The sequence below is a fragment of the Ranitomeya imitator genome, chromosome 4 (assembly GCF_032444005.1).
Source record: "Ranitomeya imitator isolate aRanImi1 chromosome 4, aRanImi1.pri, whole genome shotgun sequence".
NCBI lineage: Eukaryota > Metazoa > Chordata > Amphibia > Anura > Dendrobatidae > Ranitomeya > Ranitomeya imitator.
The window spans coordinates 13,717,512-13,737,083 of record NC_091285.1 but is presented as its reverse complement, the minus strand read 5'-3'; the positions used below and the strand labels follow the sequence as shown (position 1 = coordinate 13,737,083).

General features: G+C 39.8%; 1 protein-coding gene across 2 annotated transcripts in view; it reads left to right on the top strand.

Annotated features, from left to right (window-relative positions):
• The window catches only part of SSPN (sarcospan), a 40,704-nt gene extending 29,321 nt beyond the window's left edge, over window positions 1-11,383 (top strand). Inside the window, exons 2-3 of one of the 2 annotated variants that reach the window (XM_069763095.1) lie at window positions 6,180-6,266; window positions 6,971-11,383. In XM_069763095.1, the coding sequence (XP_069619196.1) occupies window positions 6,180-6,266; window positions 6,971-7,336 (453 nt within the window). In that variant the 3' untranslated portion in view covers window positions 7,337-11,383. The remainder of the gene's footprint in view (window positions 1-6,179; window positions 6,267-6,970) is intronic. The other variant, XM_069763096.1, reaches the window with a different exon arrangement.
• Window positions 11,384-19,572: the final 8,189 nt, after the last annotated feature.

Genomic DNA, 19,572 nt, shown 5'->3' with positions numbered 1-19,572 from the left:
CATCATACTGTATGAGGGGAACTGTGGGGGCATTATAGTGTATGAGAGGAACTGTGGGGGCATCATACTGTATGAGGGGGACAGTGGGGGCATCATACTGTATGAGGGGAACAGTGGGGGCATCATACTGTATGAGGGGAACAGTGGGGGCATAATACTGTATGAGGGGAACAGTGGGGGCATCATACTGTATGAGGGGAACAGTGGGGGCATCATACTGTATGAGGGGAACAGTGGGGGCATCATACTGTATGAGGGGAACAGTGGGGGCATAATACTGTATGAGGGGAACTGTGGGGGCATCATACTGTATGAGGGGAACTGTGGGGGCATCATACTGTATGAGGGGAACTGTGGGAGCATAATACTGTATGAGGGGAACTGTGGGGACATTGTACTGTATGAGGGGAACTGTGGGGGCATTATAGTGTATGAGGGGAACAGTGGAGGCATAGTAGTGTATGAGAGAAAATGAGAGGAACTATGGGGGCATCATACTGTATGAGGGGAACTGTTGGAGCATCATGCTGTATGAGGGGAACTGTGTGAGCATCATACTGTATAAGGGGAACAGTGGGGGCATAATAGTGTATGAGAGGAACTGAGAGGAACTGTGGGGGCATCATACTGTATGAGGGAAACTGTGGGAGCATCATGCTGTATGAGGGGAACTGTGGTGGCATTATACTGTATTAGATGAACTGTGGGGGCATCATAATGTTTGGGGCACTGTGGAGACATCATACTGTTTGAAGGAAGGAATTATACTATATAGTGACATGATACTGTGTGAGAAGCCGTGAAGGGTTATTATACTGTGTGAGAGGCACAAAGGGGAAATATATTGTTTGGGGACATTATACTTTGTGAAGGTTCTGAGGGGGCATTATACTGTGTGGGAGGCACTAAAGGGGAATATATTGCATGGGTAGATTATACTATGTCGAGGTACCAAGGGGGCATTATATTGTGTGGAAGGTACAGAGGGAAGATTATATTGTGTAGGAGCTCTGGGGGACATTATACTGTGTAGGGGCCTGAGGGGGCATTATACTGTGTAAGGGCACTGAGGGAGCATTATACTGTGCAGTGGCACTGAGGGGACACTATACTAAGGGGCACTAAGCAGGGGCACTAAGGGGGTATTATACTGTGTAAGGGCACTGAGGGGGCATTATACTGCGTGGGGGAACTGAGAGGGCATTATACTATGTAGGGGCACTGAGGGGGTATTATACTGTGTAAGGGCACTGAGGGGGCATTATACTGTGTTGGGGCACTGAGGGGACACTATACTATGTAGGCGCACTGAGGGGGCATTATACTGTGTAAGGGCACTGAGGAGGCATTAGACTGTGTGGGGCACTGAGGGGGCATTATACTGTGTAGGGGCACTGGGGATCATTATACTGTGTAGGGGCACTGAGGGGGCATTTTTCTGTGTAGGGGCACTGAGGGGGCATTATACTGTGCAGGGGCACTGAGGGGACACTATACTATGTAGGGGCACGGAGTGAGCATTATACTGTGTAGGGGAGGTGAGTGGGCATTATACTGTGTAGGGGCACTGAGGGGGCATTATACTGTGTGGGGGCACTGAGGTGACACTATACTATGTAGGGGCACGGAGGGAGCATAATACTGTGTAGGGGCACTGAGGGGGCATTATACTGTGTAGGGGCACTGAGGGGGCATTATATTGTGCGGGGACACTATACTATGTAGGGGCACTGAGGGGACACTATACTATGTAGGGTCACTGAGGGGGCATTATACTATGTAGGGGCACTGAGGGGCATTATACTGTGGGGGGACACTGAGGGGACACTATACTGTGCAGGGGCACTGAGGGGCATTATACTGTGTAAGGGCACTGAGGGGCATTATACTGTGTGGGGGCACCGAGGGAGACACTATAGTGTGTAGGGACACTGAGTGTGCAATATTTTGTGTGGGGAGGCATCATACTATAGAAGGGGCATGAAAGTGGTATTGTAATGAGTGGGAACACTGAGGGGCTTCACTAGGGTCTCTATTTCTGTCTGGTCATACGAAAAGGAATGCCCTCGCCATTGTACATGTCCCTCTTACCTGATTTTCAAAGTTTGGTGTTCTGCATTGTCAGGCCACATATTCTGGGCAGGATTTCCCCCTTGGGCTCTCACCTCATGTAGATATGGATATAATTCTGGGGGCGCTGTGGTCAGCGCTGTTATAGGGGCGCTATAGAGGGAATTTCAGAGGAGCTGATGATATGAAGGTGCTGAGGGTGTTCGTGATGGGGCACAATGGTGAGGGCACTACATGGCATGCAGATTGTATTATGGGGTACTTTAGCTCCTGTAATGAGGGCACTATGTAGCATAAGGGGGGCTGTGGTCCATGTATTTGAAGGATGGGCTTATGTGCCCTCTCCCCATTCCCCTATAGCCATATACCGCCATACCGCCTCCATGCATTGTCCTCACAGGCACTTTTCCAGTGTTTTCAGGCAGCACTCGGCTGTTTTTTTAATCACCACTTTCGTCTTTATGTCAACACCATAATAAACAGAGATAGGAACAAATTAGGCGCCGTGTGCTCGTCACAAGACCCGGGATAGACGGGCGAGATGAGGGAGAGTGAGGAGCTGCTCCTACTGATAAAATCCCTAATATCAAGATTTGCTTAAATACTTTGTGCTGCTGGGAACCCTATAACTTGTCTAATATCATGACAGGTCACATACAAGCCATATATCGTGACACGAGGGCAGAAATAACTGTGAGACAAATAATTAACATGTATGCTTAAATACTCTGCACCGCTGTAATATGTATGTATACAGTATATATTTAAAGAGAATAAACCTACACACCTTGTTTGTGTAGTTTGTGGCAGGTGTCTTTCCAATATTTGCCAACATGTTATCAGTCACGTTGTTTTTCATATTCTATAAGTGTCACAAGATTCTCAGCTGATAACGAAGGAGAAAAATATCCCAACCCACAAAGTAATATTATTCACAGAACTGAGAAGGAATTTCACTATAAACAGTAGAGAGACCGTCGGTACTATGCACGCCAGATAAATAATAATACTGCTCCTATGTACAAGAATATAACTACTATAATACTGCCCCTATGTACAAGAATATAACTACTATAATACTGCCCCTATGTACAAGAATATAACTACTATAATACTGCTCCTATGTACAAGAATATAACTACTATAATACTGCCCCTATGTACAAGAATATAACTACTATAATACTGCCCCTATGTACAAGAATATAACTACTATAATACTGCTCCTATGTACAAGAATATAACTACTATAATACTGCTCCTATGTACAAGAATATAACTACTATAATACTGCTCCTATGTACAAGAATATAACTACTATAATACTGCTCTTATGTACAAGAATATAACTACTATAATACTGCTCCTATGTACAAGAATATAACTACTATAATACTGCCCCTATATACAAGAATATAACTACTATAATACTGCCCCTATGTACAGGATTATAACTACTATAATACTGCTTCCTATGTACAAGAATATAACTACTATAATACTGCCCCTATGTACAAGAATATAACTACTATAATACTGCTCCTATATACAAGAATATAACTACTATAATACTGCCCCTATGTACAAGAATATAACTACTATAATACTGCCCCTATGTACAAGAATATAACTACTATAATACTGCCCCTATGTACAAGAATATAACTACTATAATACTGCTCCTATATACAAGAATATAACTACTATAATACTGCTCCTATATACAAGAATATAACTACTATAATACTGCCCCTATGTACAAGAATATAACTACTATAATACTGCTCCTATGTAAAAGAATATAACTACTATAATACTGCCCCTATGTACAAGAATATAACTACTATAATACTGCCCCTATGTACAAGAATATAACTACTATAATACTGCCCCTATGTACAAGAATATAACTACTATAATACTGCCCTCTATGTACAGGAATATAACTACTATAATACTGCTCCTATGTACATGATTATAACTACTATAATACTGCCCCATATACAAGAATATAACTACTATAATACTGCCTCTATGTACAAGAATATAACTACTATAATACTGCCCCTATGTACAAGAATATAACTACTATAATACTGCTCCTATGTACAAGAATATAACTACTATAATACTGCCCCTATGTACAAGAATATAACTACTATAATACTGCCCCTATGTACAAGAATATAACTACTATAATACTGCCCCTATGTACAAGAATATAACTACTATAATACTGCCCCTATGTACAAGAATATAACTACTGTAATACTGCCCCTATGTACAGGAATATAACTACTATAATACTGCCCCTATGTACAAAAATATAACTACTATAATACTGCCTCTATGTACAAGAATATAACTACTATAATACTGCTCCTATGTACAAGAATATAACTACTATAATACTGCCCCCTATGTACAAGAACATAACTACTATAATACTGCCCCTATGTACAAGAATATAACTACTATAATACTGCCCCATATACAAGAATATAACTACTATAATACTGCTCCTATGTATAAGAATATAACTACTATAATACTGCACCTATGTACAAGAATATAACTACTATAATACTGCCCTCTATATACAAGAATATAACTACTATAATACTGCCCTCTATATACAAGAATATAACTACTATAATACTGCCCTCTATGTACAAGAATATAACTACTATAATACTGCTCCTACGTAAAGAATATAACTACTATAATACTGCCCTCTATATAGAAGAATATAACTACTATAATACTGCCCTCTATGTACAAGAATATATCTACTATAATACTGCTCCTATGTACAAGAATATAACGACTACAATACTGCCCCTATATGCAAGAATATAGCTACCATAATACTGCCCCTATGTACAAGATTATAACTATTATAATACTGCCCCCTATGTACAAGAGTATAACTACTATAATACTGCCCCTATGTACAAGAATATAACTACTATAATACTGCCCCCTATGTACAAGAATATAACTACTATAATACTGCCCCTATGTACAATAATATAACTACTATAATACTGCCCCTATGTACAATAATATAACTACTATAATACTGCCCCTATGTACAATGATATAACTACTATAATACTGCCCTCTATGTACAGGAATATAACTACTATAATACTGCTCCTACGTAAAGAATATAACTACTATATTACTGCTCCTACGTAAAGAATATAACTACTATAATACTGCTCCTATGTACAAGAATATAACTACTATAATACTGCCCCATATACAAGAATATAACTACTATAATACTGCTCCTATGTATAAGAATATAACTACTATAATACTGCACCTATGTACAAGAATATAACTACTATAATACTGCTCCTACGTAAAGAATATAACTACTATAATACTGCTACTATATACAAGAATATAACTACTATAATACTGCTCCTATGTACAAGAATATAACTACTATAATACTGCCCCTATGTACAAGAATATAACTACTATAATACTGCACCTATGTACAAGAATATAACTACTATAATACTGCTCCTACGTAAAGAATATAACTACTATAATACTGCTACTATGTACAAGAATATAACTACTATAATACTGCTCCTATGTACAAGAATATAACTACTATAATACTGCTCCTATGTATAAGAATATAACTACTATAATACTGCTCCTACGTAAAGAATATAACTACTATAATACTGCCCCTATGTACAAGAATATAACTACTATAATACTGCCCCCTATGTACAAGAATATAACTACTATAATACTGCCCCTATGTACAAGAATATAACTACTATAATACTGCCCCTATGTACAGGAATATAACTACTATAATACTTCTCCTACGTAAAGAATATAACTACTATAATACTGCTCCTACGTAAAGAATATAACTACTATAATACTGCCCCTATGTACAAGAATATAACTACTATAATACTGCTCCTATGTACAAGAATATAACTACTATAATACTGCCCCTATGTACAAGAATATAACTACTATAATACTGCCCCTATGTACAGGAATATAACTGCTATATCACTGCTCCTATACATGGCTGGGCTGACTCTCAGGTGATGTGCTGTATATTTCCAGGTCAGCGTTGTGGCCATCTTGGGTTTGATCCTGCTCTGTCTTCCCTATCAGACTGATGAGAGAACGTCCGGACAATTTGCCTTGAAGGTGAGTGCGGTTATTACGGTCCTGTCCGGTGTATAATGGCGCAGTCGGTGTTATGTGACGGCGTAGAAGTAATGTGGATCAGTGACTTCTCCCCTCTGCCGTCCTCACTTGCCCTGCTGTATATTGATCAGTCATAAGATCTAAAGTTAACAAGGAATTTGCAGTGGAGAAAATCTCCATTGTGTGCGCCCCTGGGGTGTTTTCTCGCCCCGGGGTCAGACATGTGAGTTTTCTTTTGATCATGTTTTTATCTCTCTGTAAAGAATAAGATTTTCGGTTTCACCTGTGGGAAACGTCGACTTTCAAGATTACATTACATTAAAATATTATTTTAAGCAATTTTACAAATAGTTTTTCTTTAAAAAAAAAAATCCCTGTTTTCTGTATGCAGCTCTCACGCAGTGCTATGTGTCTCCAAGGTCAAAGATTTAGGAAAAAAAATAAATAAAATCCTCTGTAGTCTGGTTCTACAGGCGTGACTGCAAAATCAGACTACAAGGGTTCTGTTTGTAGTCTGTTACCATGGAGACATAGAGCAATACATAGGAGCTGCATACACAAAATGGTAATTTTTTTTTAATTATGTTGATTATTTTTTAGATCACTGAAGGTCTTGTTTGGCTGAACCCTAGAAGGGGCCCTGTTTATATTTCATCGATAGGGATCCTCTCCCACTTTTTGAGATTTTCTTGCCTCTTTTCCAGCTGCTGTATTTCCTGCTCAGCGCCCTGAGCTTGATCATCTGCGTCTTGGCCGTGGCTTTTGCGGCTCACCATTACACCCAGATCATCAAATACACATGTAAGATGGCGGACGACTCGTGTCAGTGCACCCTAGACCCGTCAGACCCCCTGAGTCGCACCTTCCTCTACCGTGACGTGGGCGACTGCGACGCCGTCACCACCACCATCAAACTTTTTGTGCTCCTGCAGATGTCTCTGAACCTGCTGCTCGCCCTGGTCTGCCTGGCGGCCTGCTTCATCATGTGGAAGCACCGCTACCAGGTCTTCTACGCGGGCATGTGGCTCCAAGGGTCATCGGCCCCCGAGACCCCTCAACAGAAGGTCTAACGAGGAGAAGCCAGGTGATGTACAGGTGGAACTTATGACAAATCCCATTACACCAAGAGGACCCCCACATGCCCAGAGGTCTCGTACTTCTCTAATGACCCGGCCATACCCTACTTTGTAACCCCTGGATTCCTAACGGGACCCCTAAATGCCTTACAAAGAGACTCCATTTTCTGTGCAGGACCCAACAGTCTATTGATTTTACAGAGAACAGGGTGTAATACTTCACTTCTCCTGCGGGAGTGCTGCAGACAAAAAGAACACTTGCTACCAAGTTCCTGCTCCGATCACAACTGATAGTCGCCGTGTTGTAGCACCTCGAAGTACCTTACGAACTAAAGAAGCTTCGAAAAGTGGACAACCCCTTTAAGAAGATATTATGTGTTATGTTAAAGCCATATTTAAAGGGCATGTCTGGCGCCAAAGTGCTATAAATTATTTTACTTCCTGTACACAAGAGTGGTACAGCCCAACGGCATTCTGGTTGTCGTACTCTGATCTCTTCTTACATCAGGTCGTATGCTCCGATCGCTACCAGAGCTGCAGTCGAAAATCTGTTTTTCTTCTGATAGATTTAGGTATAGGATAAAGATATATAGGAAATGTAGATATACAGTAAAACTGAGACAGGAATTAACAGAATTATATTGCAGCTTTGGAGGTGACTAGAGAGTGGCAAGATTAGTACAGAAGAAAGTAAACTACACAGTAATCGCATCTACTGAACAACACAATCATCAAAAATGGCCACAGCTACAACCCGGGAAATGTGAAGCCTGACCCTGTGTCCTCACAACTATATCAACTGCATAACTGTTATATTCTTGTACATAGGGGCAGTATTATAGTAGTTATATTCTGTACATAGGAACAGTATTATAGTAGTTATATTCTGTACATAGGAGCAGTATTATAGTAGTTATATTCTTGTACATAGGGAGCAGTATTATAGTAGTTATATTCTTGTACATAGGAGGCAGTATTATAGTAGTTATATTCTTGTACATAGGAGCAGTATTATAGAAGTTATATTCTTGTACATAGGAGCAGTATTATAGTAGTTATCTTCTTGTATATAGGGGCAGTATTATAGCAGTTATATTCTTGTACATAGGAGCAGTATTATAGTAGTTATATTCTTGTACATAGGGGCAGTATTATAGTAGTTATATTCTGTACATAGGAGCAGTATTATAGTAGCTATATTCTTGTACATAGGAGCAGTATTATAGTAGTTATATTCTTGTACATAGGAGCAGTATTATAGTAGTTATATTCTTGTACATAGGGGCAGTATTATAGTAGTTATATTCTTGTACATAGGGAGCTATATTATAGTAGTTATATTCTTGTACATAGGGGCAGTATTATAGTAGTTATATTCTTGTACATAGGAGCAGTATTATAGTAGTTATATTCTGTACATAGGAGCAGTATTATAGTAGTTATATTCTTGTACATAGGGGCAGTATTATAGTAGTTATATTCTTGTACATAGGGGCAGTATTATAGTAGTTATATTCTTGTACATAGGGAGCAGTATTATAGTAGTTATATTCTTGTACATAGGGGCAGTATTATAGTAGATATATTCCTGTACATAGGAGCAGTATTATAGTAGTTATATTCCTGTACATAGGAGCAGTATTATAGTAGTTATTTTCTGTACATAGGGGCAGTATTATAGTAGTTATATTCTGTACATAGGGGCAGTATTATAGTAGTTATATTCTTGTACATAAGGGCAGTATTATAGTAGTTATATTCTTGTACATAGGGGGCAGTATTATAGTAGTTATATTCTTGTACATAAGGGCAGTATTATAGTAGTTATATTCTTGTACATAGGGAGCAGTATTATAGTAGTTATATTCTTGTACATACGGGCAGTATTATAGTAGTTATATTCTTGTACATAGGGGGCAGTATTATAGTAGTTATATTCTTGTACATAGGGGGCAGTATTATAGTAGTTATATTCTGTACATAGGGGCAGTATTATAGTAGTTATATTCTTGTACATAAGGGCAGTATTATAGTAGTTATATTCTTGTACATAGGGGGCAGTATTATAGTAGTTATATTCTTGTACATAAGGGCAGTATTATAGTAGTTATATTCCTGTACATAGGAGCAGTATTATATTAGTTATATTCTGTACATAGGGGCAGTATTATAGTAGTTATATTCTGTACATAAGGGCAGTATTATAGTAGTTATATTCTTGTACATAGGGGGCAGTATTATAGTAGTTATATTCTTGTACATAAGGGCAGTATTATAGTAGTTATATTCTTGTACATAGGGAGCAGTATTATAGTAGTTATATTCTTGTACATAGGGGCAGTATTATAGTAGTTATATTCCTGTACATAGGAGCAGTATTATAGTAGTTATATTCTGTACATAGGGGCAGTATTATAGTAGTTATATTCTTGTACATAGGGAGCAGTATTATAGTAGTTATATTCCTGTACATAGGAGCAGTATTATAGTAGTTATATTCCTGTACATAGGAGCAGTATTATAGTAGTTATATTCTGTACATAGGGGCAGTATTATAGTAGTTATATTCTTGTACATAGGGAGCAGTATTATAGTAGTTATATTCTTATACCTAGAGGCAGTATTATAGTAGTTATATTCTTATACATAGAGGCAGTATTATAGCAGTTATATTCTGTACATAGGGGCAGTATTATAGTAGTTATATTCTTGTACATAGGGGCAGTATTATAGTGGTTATATTCTTGTACATAGGGGCAGTATTATAGTAGTTATATATTATAGTAGTTATATTCTTGTACATAGGGGCAGTATTATAGTAGTTATATTCTTGTACATAGGAGCAGTATTATAGTAGTTATATTCTTGTACATAGGGGCAGTATTATAGTAGTTATATTCTTGTACATAGGGGCAGTATTATAGTAGTTATATTCTTGTACATAGGGGCAGTATTATAGTAGTTATATTCTTGTACATAGGAGCAGTATTATAGTAGTTATATTCTTGTACATAGGGGCAGTATTATAGTCGTTCTATTCTTGTACATAGTGGCAGTATTATAGTTGTTATATTCTTGTGCATAGGGGCAGTAATATAGTAGTTATATTCTTGTTCATAGGGGGCAGTATTATAGTAGTTATATTCCTGTACATAGAGGCAATATTATAGTAGCTGTATTCTTTTACACAGGTCAGCCTTATAGTGGGTATATTGTTTATAGGGGATATTGTATGAACAGAATATCAGCTGACTTTCTCTTTAATTACCAGCTCTTCTATGGCTCCAGGAACTGTCGGGCTAATCCTCATGTGACACATCTGTAGGTGTCCGGACATAATCCTCGATCATGTGAAGCTCAGCGGGAGAATGTGTCATACTGGGGTGAAGGGTCCAGAGATTATTAAAAAACATAATTAAGGCTGCTCAGTTCCGACTTAACACCTTTTCCCACTTCCTATCCTGCCATTATTACATTGTTTTATTAACCATTTTACAGGCACTTTTCTCTGTGTTGGCCGTGCACACCTCAAGCTTCATGTGATAATTCTTGATCTCTGAATTTAGCCTTTTTGTATTTGTAATTGTGTCTGTACTCTGGACAGCTGGTTGCCTTCCCATGTAGATTTATGTATCTTCTGGGTGAGAAGCTCTTCAGAAGCTGTGAGATTATGACTGCCCTTTTGCCCCATTATCACCTATTCTGAATCATCCAATCCCCGACACTGTCATAGACGTCGACCATAGTGTTAAGCTGTACTGATTTCTGCCTATAAGGGGCCGGATGAAAGAACTTTTAGTAAAACCTTCTAACTGATAAATCCAATACTATATATTTAGCGATTCCATGATGAAGAGGGAACAGAATATCGATAGATAAATTTACACTTTTGGGCACCGCAATGGGAACGACAATTGCCCTGTATTACCCAGTAGTTTGGACTCTTGCTTCTTCCATGTAGTATCTGGTGAGTGGCCATCATCAAGTGTGTTTCAACCCCTTTAATGCATCTGCCTGTTACTACTAAAGAACCTGAACTGATCTGACTGTGATTTTATGTCATCAGTATTATGCCGTTAAGTTTCCAGGTCCCAACATAAAATTTGTAGCTGGGCTTCTACTGCTACCAAGTGCCCTTTATAACTCCAACTGTCTCCTCAGGAGAAAGAGAGGGACTTGGGGCTATTCAGACGCCACTACGACATCTCTGCACCCGACCTGATTCATGCACATTTTTCCCCTCAAATCTCGATCATCCTGACCTCAAAAGTATCAGTTCAATTTTCAAAATTTTAAACCGTAACTGTCGTTTCAGGAGAACTTGCAGCAGAATGTCAGTGACTGCTTCTAGCTCCTCCCACCTACTGCTCCGCCCCTCTCCATAGAATTTCATGAGCAGCAACTGTATAAAAGATCAGTCAAAGGAGGAGAAAGAAGCAGATTTCTCTGATAACTCTGATATATCTCTAAATTTCTTATGTTCACGTGTACTATTGATAGGCACAAAGAAAAAATGAAAAAGACGGTTACTCTTTAAATTTTAATGTTGGCGGCAGATTTTGATTGAAACTTCATCTGTGCAATCAGATTGCACCAACTCTACGCGAAGCAGCACAGGACCCGATGACATGATAGGAATTGTCAAATTTTTCCATTTTGATGAGCATCAGAGATAATAGGACTGGAGATAATGCCGCCGCATTTATGGGGATGATTCATCGGTTTCTGCCATTGTTGCGTCTGATGATTCAGGTCCGAACAATACAGCAGCGAGAGCTCCACAATGTCTTATTTCCTGGAAAGAGGCTTAAAAAGGAAAGTCTCTTCATATAAATAAAGCCGTTCTTCCGTACAGGGTTTCGCCCTCATCACTGTGTACACGGCAGCCGCCGACGGTATCTGATAACGAATCATGTTTCAGATTATGGCGGTCATTTCCAGCACGGCAGAGAGGATTAAATCTGCTGCCAACGCGACCTGGCGGCAGCCAATTGTTGCCTTAAAGGGGACTTCCAGTCTGACAAGCTCTAATATACCTGGTGCTTCAATTCTTCACCCTTTTCAAAACCTCAGCTGACTTTCAGAGAATAAGCAGAAAACTTGCACAGGCATAGTTTGTTTATTGACAAAAAAATGGACAACCCCTTCAATTAAAGGGATCCAGCGATCATCTCAGTGTCCAATTACATCCTTCCTACATGGTGGGAGGGGCTTTCTAGATAATCATCTGGGCCGATGGCGCCCCCTTCAGTATGGTCAAGCTATATGCGCTGTGATCGTACAGATTGTAAACCTATAAGAATGACCCCAAAGATTGGGACGTGGGGGGCTGCCAGCATCGGTCTACCCGCAGATGATCCTGCTCTGGTGTACGGTACAGGAGATGTATACCGCTGATGAGATCAGACACAGCGGCGGTCCCTGAAGCGAGCGGCAGCGCTCCCCAGGATCAGCGTCGTTTGATCTTGATTTCTCGTATTTTAAACATCTAACAAAACTTAAGGAAAAGGAAATAATGACGAAGACGAGAACGTTTACATTAATAAGAGTCTGCGGGAGGCGAGATGTCACAACATCAACATGTCACATCCTCCGCGGTGTGTCCTCTACTTACTGTACAGCAAATTAGGAAACCAAACAAATCTGATAAACCCCCTCCTGGTCCTGTCACTGTACAGTATGCGATTATCTACAGCTATCAGCAAATAGGGCTCCTGAGTTACCTCCTGTATTATACTCCAGAGCTGTGCTCACTATTCTGCTGGTGCAGTCACTGTGTACATACATTACATTACTGATCCTGAGTTACCTCCTGTATTATACTCCAGAGCTGTGCTCACTATTCTGCTGGTGCAGTCACTGTGTACATACATTACATTACTGATCCTGAGTTACATCCTGTATTATACTCCAGAGCTGCACTCACTATTCTGCTGGTACGGTCACTGTGTACATACATTACATTACTGATCCTGAGTTACATCCTGTATTATACCCCAGAGCTGCATTCACTATTCTGCTGGTGCAGTCACTGTGTACATACATTACATTACTGATCTTGAGTTACATCCTGTATTATACCCCAGAGCTGCACTCACTATTCTGCTGGTGCAGTCACTGTGTACATACATTACATTACTGATCCTGAGTAACATCCTGTATTATACCCCAGAGCTGCACTCACTATTCTGCTGGTGCAGTCACTGTGTACATACATTACATTACTGATCCTGAGTTACATGCTGTATTATACTCCAGAGCTGCACTCACTATTCTGCTGGTGCAGTCACTGTGTACATACATTACATTACTGATCCTGAGTTACATGCTGTATTATACTCCAGAGCTGCACTCACTATTCTGCTGGTGCAGTCACTGTGTACATACATTACTGATCCTGAGTTACATCCTGCATTATACTCCAGAGCTGCACTCACTATTCTGCTGGTGCAGTCACTGTGTACATAAATTACATTACTGATCCTGAGTTACATGCTATATTATCCTCCAGAGCTGCGCTCACTATTCTGCTGGTGCAGTCACTGTGTACATACATTACATTACTGATCCTGAGTTACATCGTGTATTATACCCCAGAGCTGCACTCACTATTCTGCTGGTGCAGTCACTGTGTACATACATTACATTACTGATCCTGAGTTACATCCTGTATTATCCTCCAGAGCTGCACTCACTATTCTGCTGGTGAAATCACTGTGTACATCCATTACATTACTGATCCTGAGTTACCTCCTGTATTATACTCCACAGCTGCACTCACTATTCTGCTGGTGCAGTCACTGTGTACATACATTACATTACTGATCCTGAGTTACATCCTGTATTATACTCCAGAGCTGCACTCACTATTCTCCTGGTGCAGTCACTGTGTACATACATTACATTACTGATCCTGAGTTACATCCTGTATTATACACCAGAGCTGCACTCACTATTCTACTGGTGCAGTCACTGTGTACATACATTACGTTACTGATCTTGAGTTACATCCTGTATTATACTCCAGAGCTGCACTCACTATTCTGCTGGTGCAGTCACCGTGTACATACATTACATTACTGAACCTGAGTTACATGCTGTATTATCCTCCAGAGCTGCACTCACTATTCTACTGGTGCAGTCACTGTGTACATACATTACATTACTGATCCTGAGTTACATGCTGTATTATACTCCAGAGCTGCACTCACTATTCTGCTGGTGCAGTCACTGTGTACATACATTACATTACTGATCCTGAGTTACATGCTGTATTATCCTCCAGAGCTGCGCTCACTATTCTGCTGGTGCAGTCACTGTGTACATACATTACATTACTGATCCTGAGTTACATCCTGTATTATACCCCAGAGCTGCACTCACTATTCTGCTGGTGCAATCACTGTGTACATACATTACATTACTGATCCTGAGTTACCTCCTGTATTATACTCCAGAGCTGCACTCACTATTCTGCTGGGGCAGTCACTGTGTACATACATTACATTACTGATCCTGAGTTACATCCTGTATTATACTCCAGAGCTGCACTCACTATTCTGCTGGGGCAGTCACTGTGTACATACATTACATTACTGATCCTGAGTTACATCCTGTATTATACCCCAGAGCTGCACTCACTATTCTGCTGGTGCAATCACTGTGTACATACATTACATTACTGATCCTGAGTTACCTCCTGTATTATACTCCAGAGCTGCACTCACTATTCTGCTGGTGCAGTCACTGTGTACATACATTACATTACTGATCCTGAGTTACATCCTGTATTATACCCCAGAGCTGCACTCACTATTCTGCTGGTGCAATCACTGTGTACATACATTACATTACTGATCCTGAGTTACCTCCTGTATTATACTCCAGAGCTGCACTCACTATTCTGCTGGGGCAGTCACTGTGTACATACATTACATTACTGATCCTGAGTTACATCCTGTATTATACTCCAGAGCTGCACTCACTATTCTGCTGGTGCAATCACTGTGTACATACATTACATTACTGATCCTGAGTTACCTCCTGTATTATACTCCAGAGCTGCACTCACTATTCTGCTGGGGCAGTCACTGTGTACATACATTACATTACTGATCCTGAGTTACATCCTGTATTATACTCCAGAGCTGCACTCACTATTCTGCTGGTGCAATCACTGTGTACATACATTACATTACTGATCCTGAGTTACCTCCTGTATTATACCCCAGAGCTGCACTCACTATTCTGCTGGTGCAGTCACTGTGTACATACATTACATTACTGATCCTGAGTTACATCCTGTATTATACTCCAGAGCTGCACTCACTATTCTGCTGGTGCAATCACTGTGTACATACATTACATTACTGATCCTGAGTTACATCCTGTATTATACTCCAGAGCTGCACTCACTATTCTGCTGGGGCAGTCACTGTGTACATACATTACATTACTGATCCTGAGTTACCTCCTGTATTATACCCCAGAGCTGCACTCACTATTCTGCTGGTGCAATCACTGTGTACATACATTACATTACTGATCCTGAGTTACATCCTGTATTATACTCCAGAGCTGCACTCACTATTCTGCTGGGGCAGTCACTGTGTACATACATTACATTACTGATCCTGAGTTACATCCTGTATTATACCCCAGAGCTGCGCTCACTATTCGGCCAGCTCTGACCTTAGGGATTATGATATTTGGGCTTGATCAGTGTTGTGGTTTATAGACATTCTGGACAGAGCAGTGCGATATTTCTTCTCTGTGACCCACAGACGTTCCTCACTCCTCGCACGTGATCTGGGCATGGAAGCTTCTTCTTGGAACGTGGCCTTAAAATAGAGCGATACTGGGCCCCGGATCATGGAGGACGATCACAACCTCTGGTTCCAGGACTATTTATATGCGGCCTCCAATCCTGACACCCAGAGAACATCGTGTTCACATCATTTACACAATAAGAGTTCCCCAAAAGCTGCTGCTTGGTCAAAATGAGAATGTGAGAGAGCGGCCGGGGGACGAGTCAGGGGGAGAATGAGGGACGACGAGAGGGGCGGTCAGTGGAGACCAGACAATATATTATACAGTTATCAAAAGCTAAATTCCGACTGATGCCCTACAGTCCTATAGAGCTTGGGGGTCTCCTTTGTGCTGTTTTCAACACTCCCCAACCCCACAAAATACCGGAGAACGTTCTGTAATATCACATATAAAAGAGACAATCCATAATTACCGAGTATTAGAATTTGCTCTTAGCAAAAGGGCAGTATTATAGTAGTTATATTCTTGTACATAGGGGGCAGTATTATAGTAGTTATATTCTTGTACATAGGGGGCAGTATTATAGTAGTTATATTCTTGTACATAGGGGCAGTATTATAGTAGTTATATACTTGTACATAGGGGCAGTATTATAGTAGTTATATACTTGTATATAGGGGGCAGTATTATAGTAGTTATATTCTTGTACATAGGGGCAGTATTATAGTAGTTATATTCTTGTACATAGGGGCAGTATTATAGTAGTTATATTCTTGTACATAGGGGCAGTATTATAGTAGTTATATTCTTGTACATAGGGGCAGTATTATAGTAGTTATATTCTTGTACATAGGGGCAGTATTATAGTAGTTATATTCTTGTACATAGGGGCAGTATTATAGCAGTTATATTCTTGTACATAGGAGCAGTATTATAGTAGTTATATTCTTGTACATAGGGAGCGGTATTATAGTAGTTATATTCTTGTACATATGAGCAGTATTATAGTAGTTATATTCTTGTACATAGGGGCAGTATTATAGTAGTTATATTCTTGTATATAGGGGCAGTATTATAGTAGTTATATTCTTGTACATAGAGGGCAGTATTATAGTAGTTATATTCTTGTACATAGGAGCAGTATTATAGTAGTTATATTCTTGTACATAGGAGCAGCATTATAGTAGTTATATTCTTGTACATAGAGGGCAGTATTATAGTAGTTATATTCTTGTACATAGAGGGCAGTATTATAGTAGTTATATTCTTGTACATAGGGGGCAGTATTATAGTAGTTATATTCTTGTACATAGGGGCAGTATTATAGTAGTTATATTCTTGTACATAGAGGGCAGTATTATAGTAGTTATATTCTTGTACATAGGGGCAGTATTATAGTAGTTATATTCTTGTACATAGGAGCAGTATTACAGTAGTTATATTCTTGTACATAGGAGCAGCATTATAGTAGTTATATTCTTGTACATAGAGGGCAGTATTATAGTAGATATATTCTTGTACATAGGGGCAGTATTATAGTAGTTATATTCTTGTACATAGAGGGCAGTATTATAGTAGTTATATTCTTGTACATGGGGCAGTATTATAGTAGTTATATTCTTGTACATAGGAGCAGTATTATAGTAGTTATATTCTTGTACATAGGGGGCAGTATTATAGTAGATATATTCTTGTACATAGGGGCAGTATTATAGTAGTTATATTCTTGTACATAGAGGGCAGTATTATAGTAGTTATATTCTTGTACATAGGGGCAGTATTATAGTAGTTATATTCTTGTACATAGGAGCAGTATTATAGTAGTTATATCCTTGTACATAGGAGCAGTATTATAGTAGTTATATTCTTGTACATAGGGGGCAGTATTATAGTAGTTATATTCTTGTACATAGAGGGCAGTATTATAGTAGTTTAACTATGGCTTTCCAGATTTTTGCATCTTTTACTTTACAAGAAATAAACCTTGGAGATGTTCCCTTTAAGGCATTCTGTTACCTCAGGAAATGTCACTTGAGGCTGATGGGACTGAAACTAGTTATTCACAAAAATGAAGAGTCCAAAGTCACCAACGGCAGAAGGTAGAAGAGATGTCACAGCGCGACTCTATGGACAATATGGGTCTCGTAACAACATGGCCACGATTACCCTAATTTGTTGGTTACTCATCGCTCTCATTTCGCAGCGTCCTTGTGCCTGGGACTGGTGTTATGTAACTTTTACTATGCAGCAGGGAACAGAGGGTTGTATAATGTACGGTCACATAGCGGGCGTGATATTATCACACCCTCCCGGCTGCCATGGATCAATGTGTCCCCACATTCATGTTCAAACAGATTAAGGTCGGATCATGGGGTGTAGAGTTCCCCCGAAATACAGTAGCGTAGCGGGATAGCAGATACAGATGAGCTGGCGGCATTATATAATGGCGGATTACATAAACCAGACAGCATGTGCCAGCCGGGGTCAGTACATGTGTACAGATACCGAGAGGGGAAGCGGTACTGTGCAGTGTATATACAGGGGGAGTGGTACTGTGCAGTGTATATATACAGGAGGAGTGGTACTGTGCAGTGTATATATACAGGAGGAGCGGTACTGTGCAGTGTATATATACAGGGCAGGAGGAGTGGTACTGTGCAGTGTATATATACAGGAGGAGTGGTACTGTGCAGTGTATATATACAGGGCAGGAGGAGTGGTACTGTGCAGTGTATATATACAGGAGGAGTGGTACTGTGCAGTGTATATATACAGGAGGAGCGGTACTGTGCAGTGTATATATACAGGAGGAGTGGTACTGTGCAGTGTATATATACAGGGCAGGAGGAGTGGTACTGTGCAGTGTATATATACAGGAGGAGTGGTACTGTGCAGTGTATATACTGTATACAGGAGGAGTGGTACTGTGCAGTGTATATATACAGGAGGAGCGGTACTGTGCAGTATATATATATATATATATATATATATATACAGGAGGAGTGGTACTGTGCAGTGTACATATACAGGAGGAGTGGTACTGTGCAGTGTATATATACAGGAGGAGTTGTACTGTGCAGTGTATATATACAGGAGGAGTGGTACTGTGCAGTGTATATATACAGGAGGAGTTGTACTGTGCAGTGTATATATACAGGAGGAGTGGTACTGTGCAGTATATATATATATATATATATATATATATATATATACAGGAGGAGTGGTACTGTGCAGTGTACATATACAGGAGGAGTGGTACTGTGCAGTGTATATATACAGGAGGAGTTGTACTGTGCAGTGTATATATACAGGAGGAGTGGTACTGTGCAGTGTATATATACAGGAGGAGTTGTACTGTGCAGTGTATATATACAGGAGGAGTGGTACTGTGCAGTGTGTATATACAGGAGGAGTGGTACTGTGCAGTGTATATATACAGGAGGAGTGGTACTGTGCAGTGT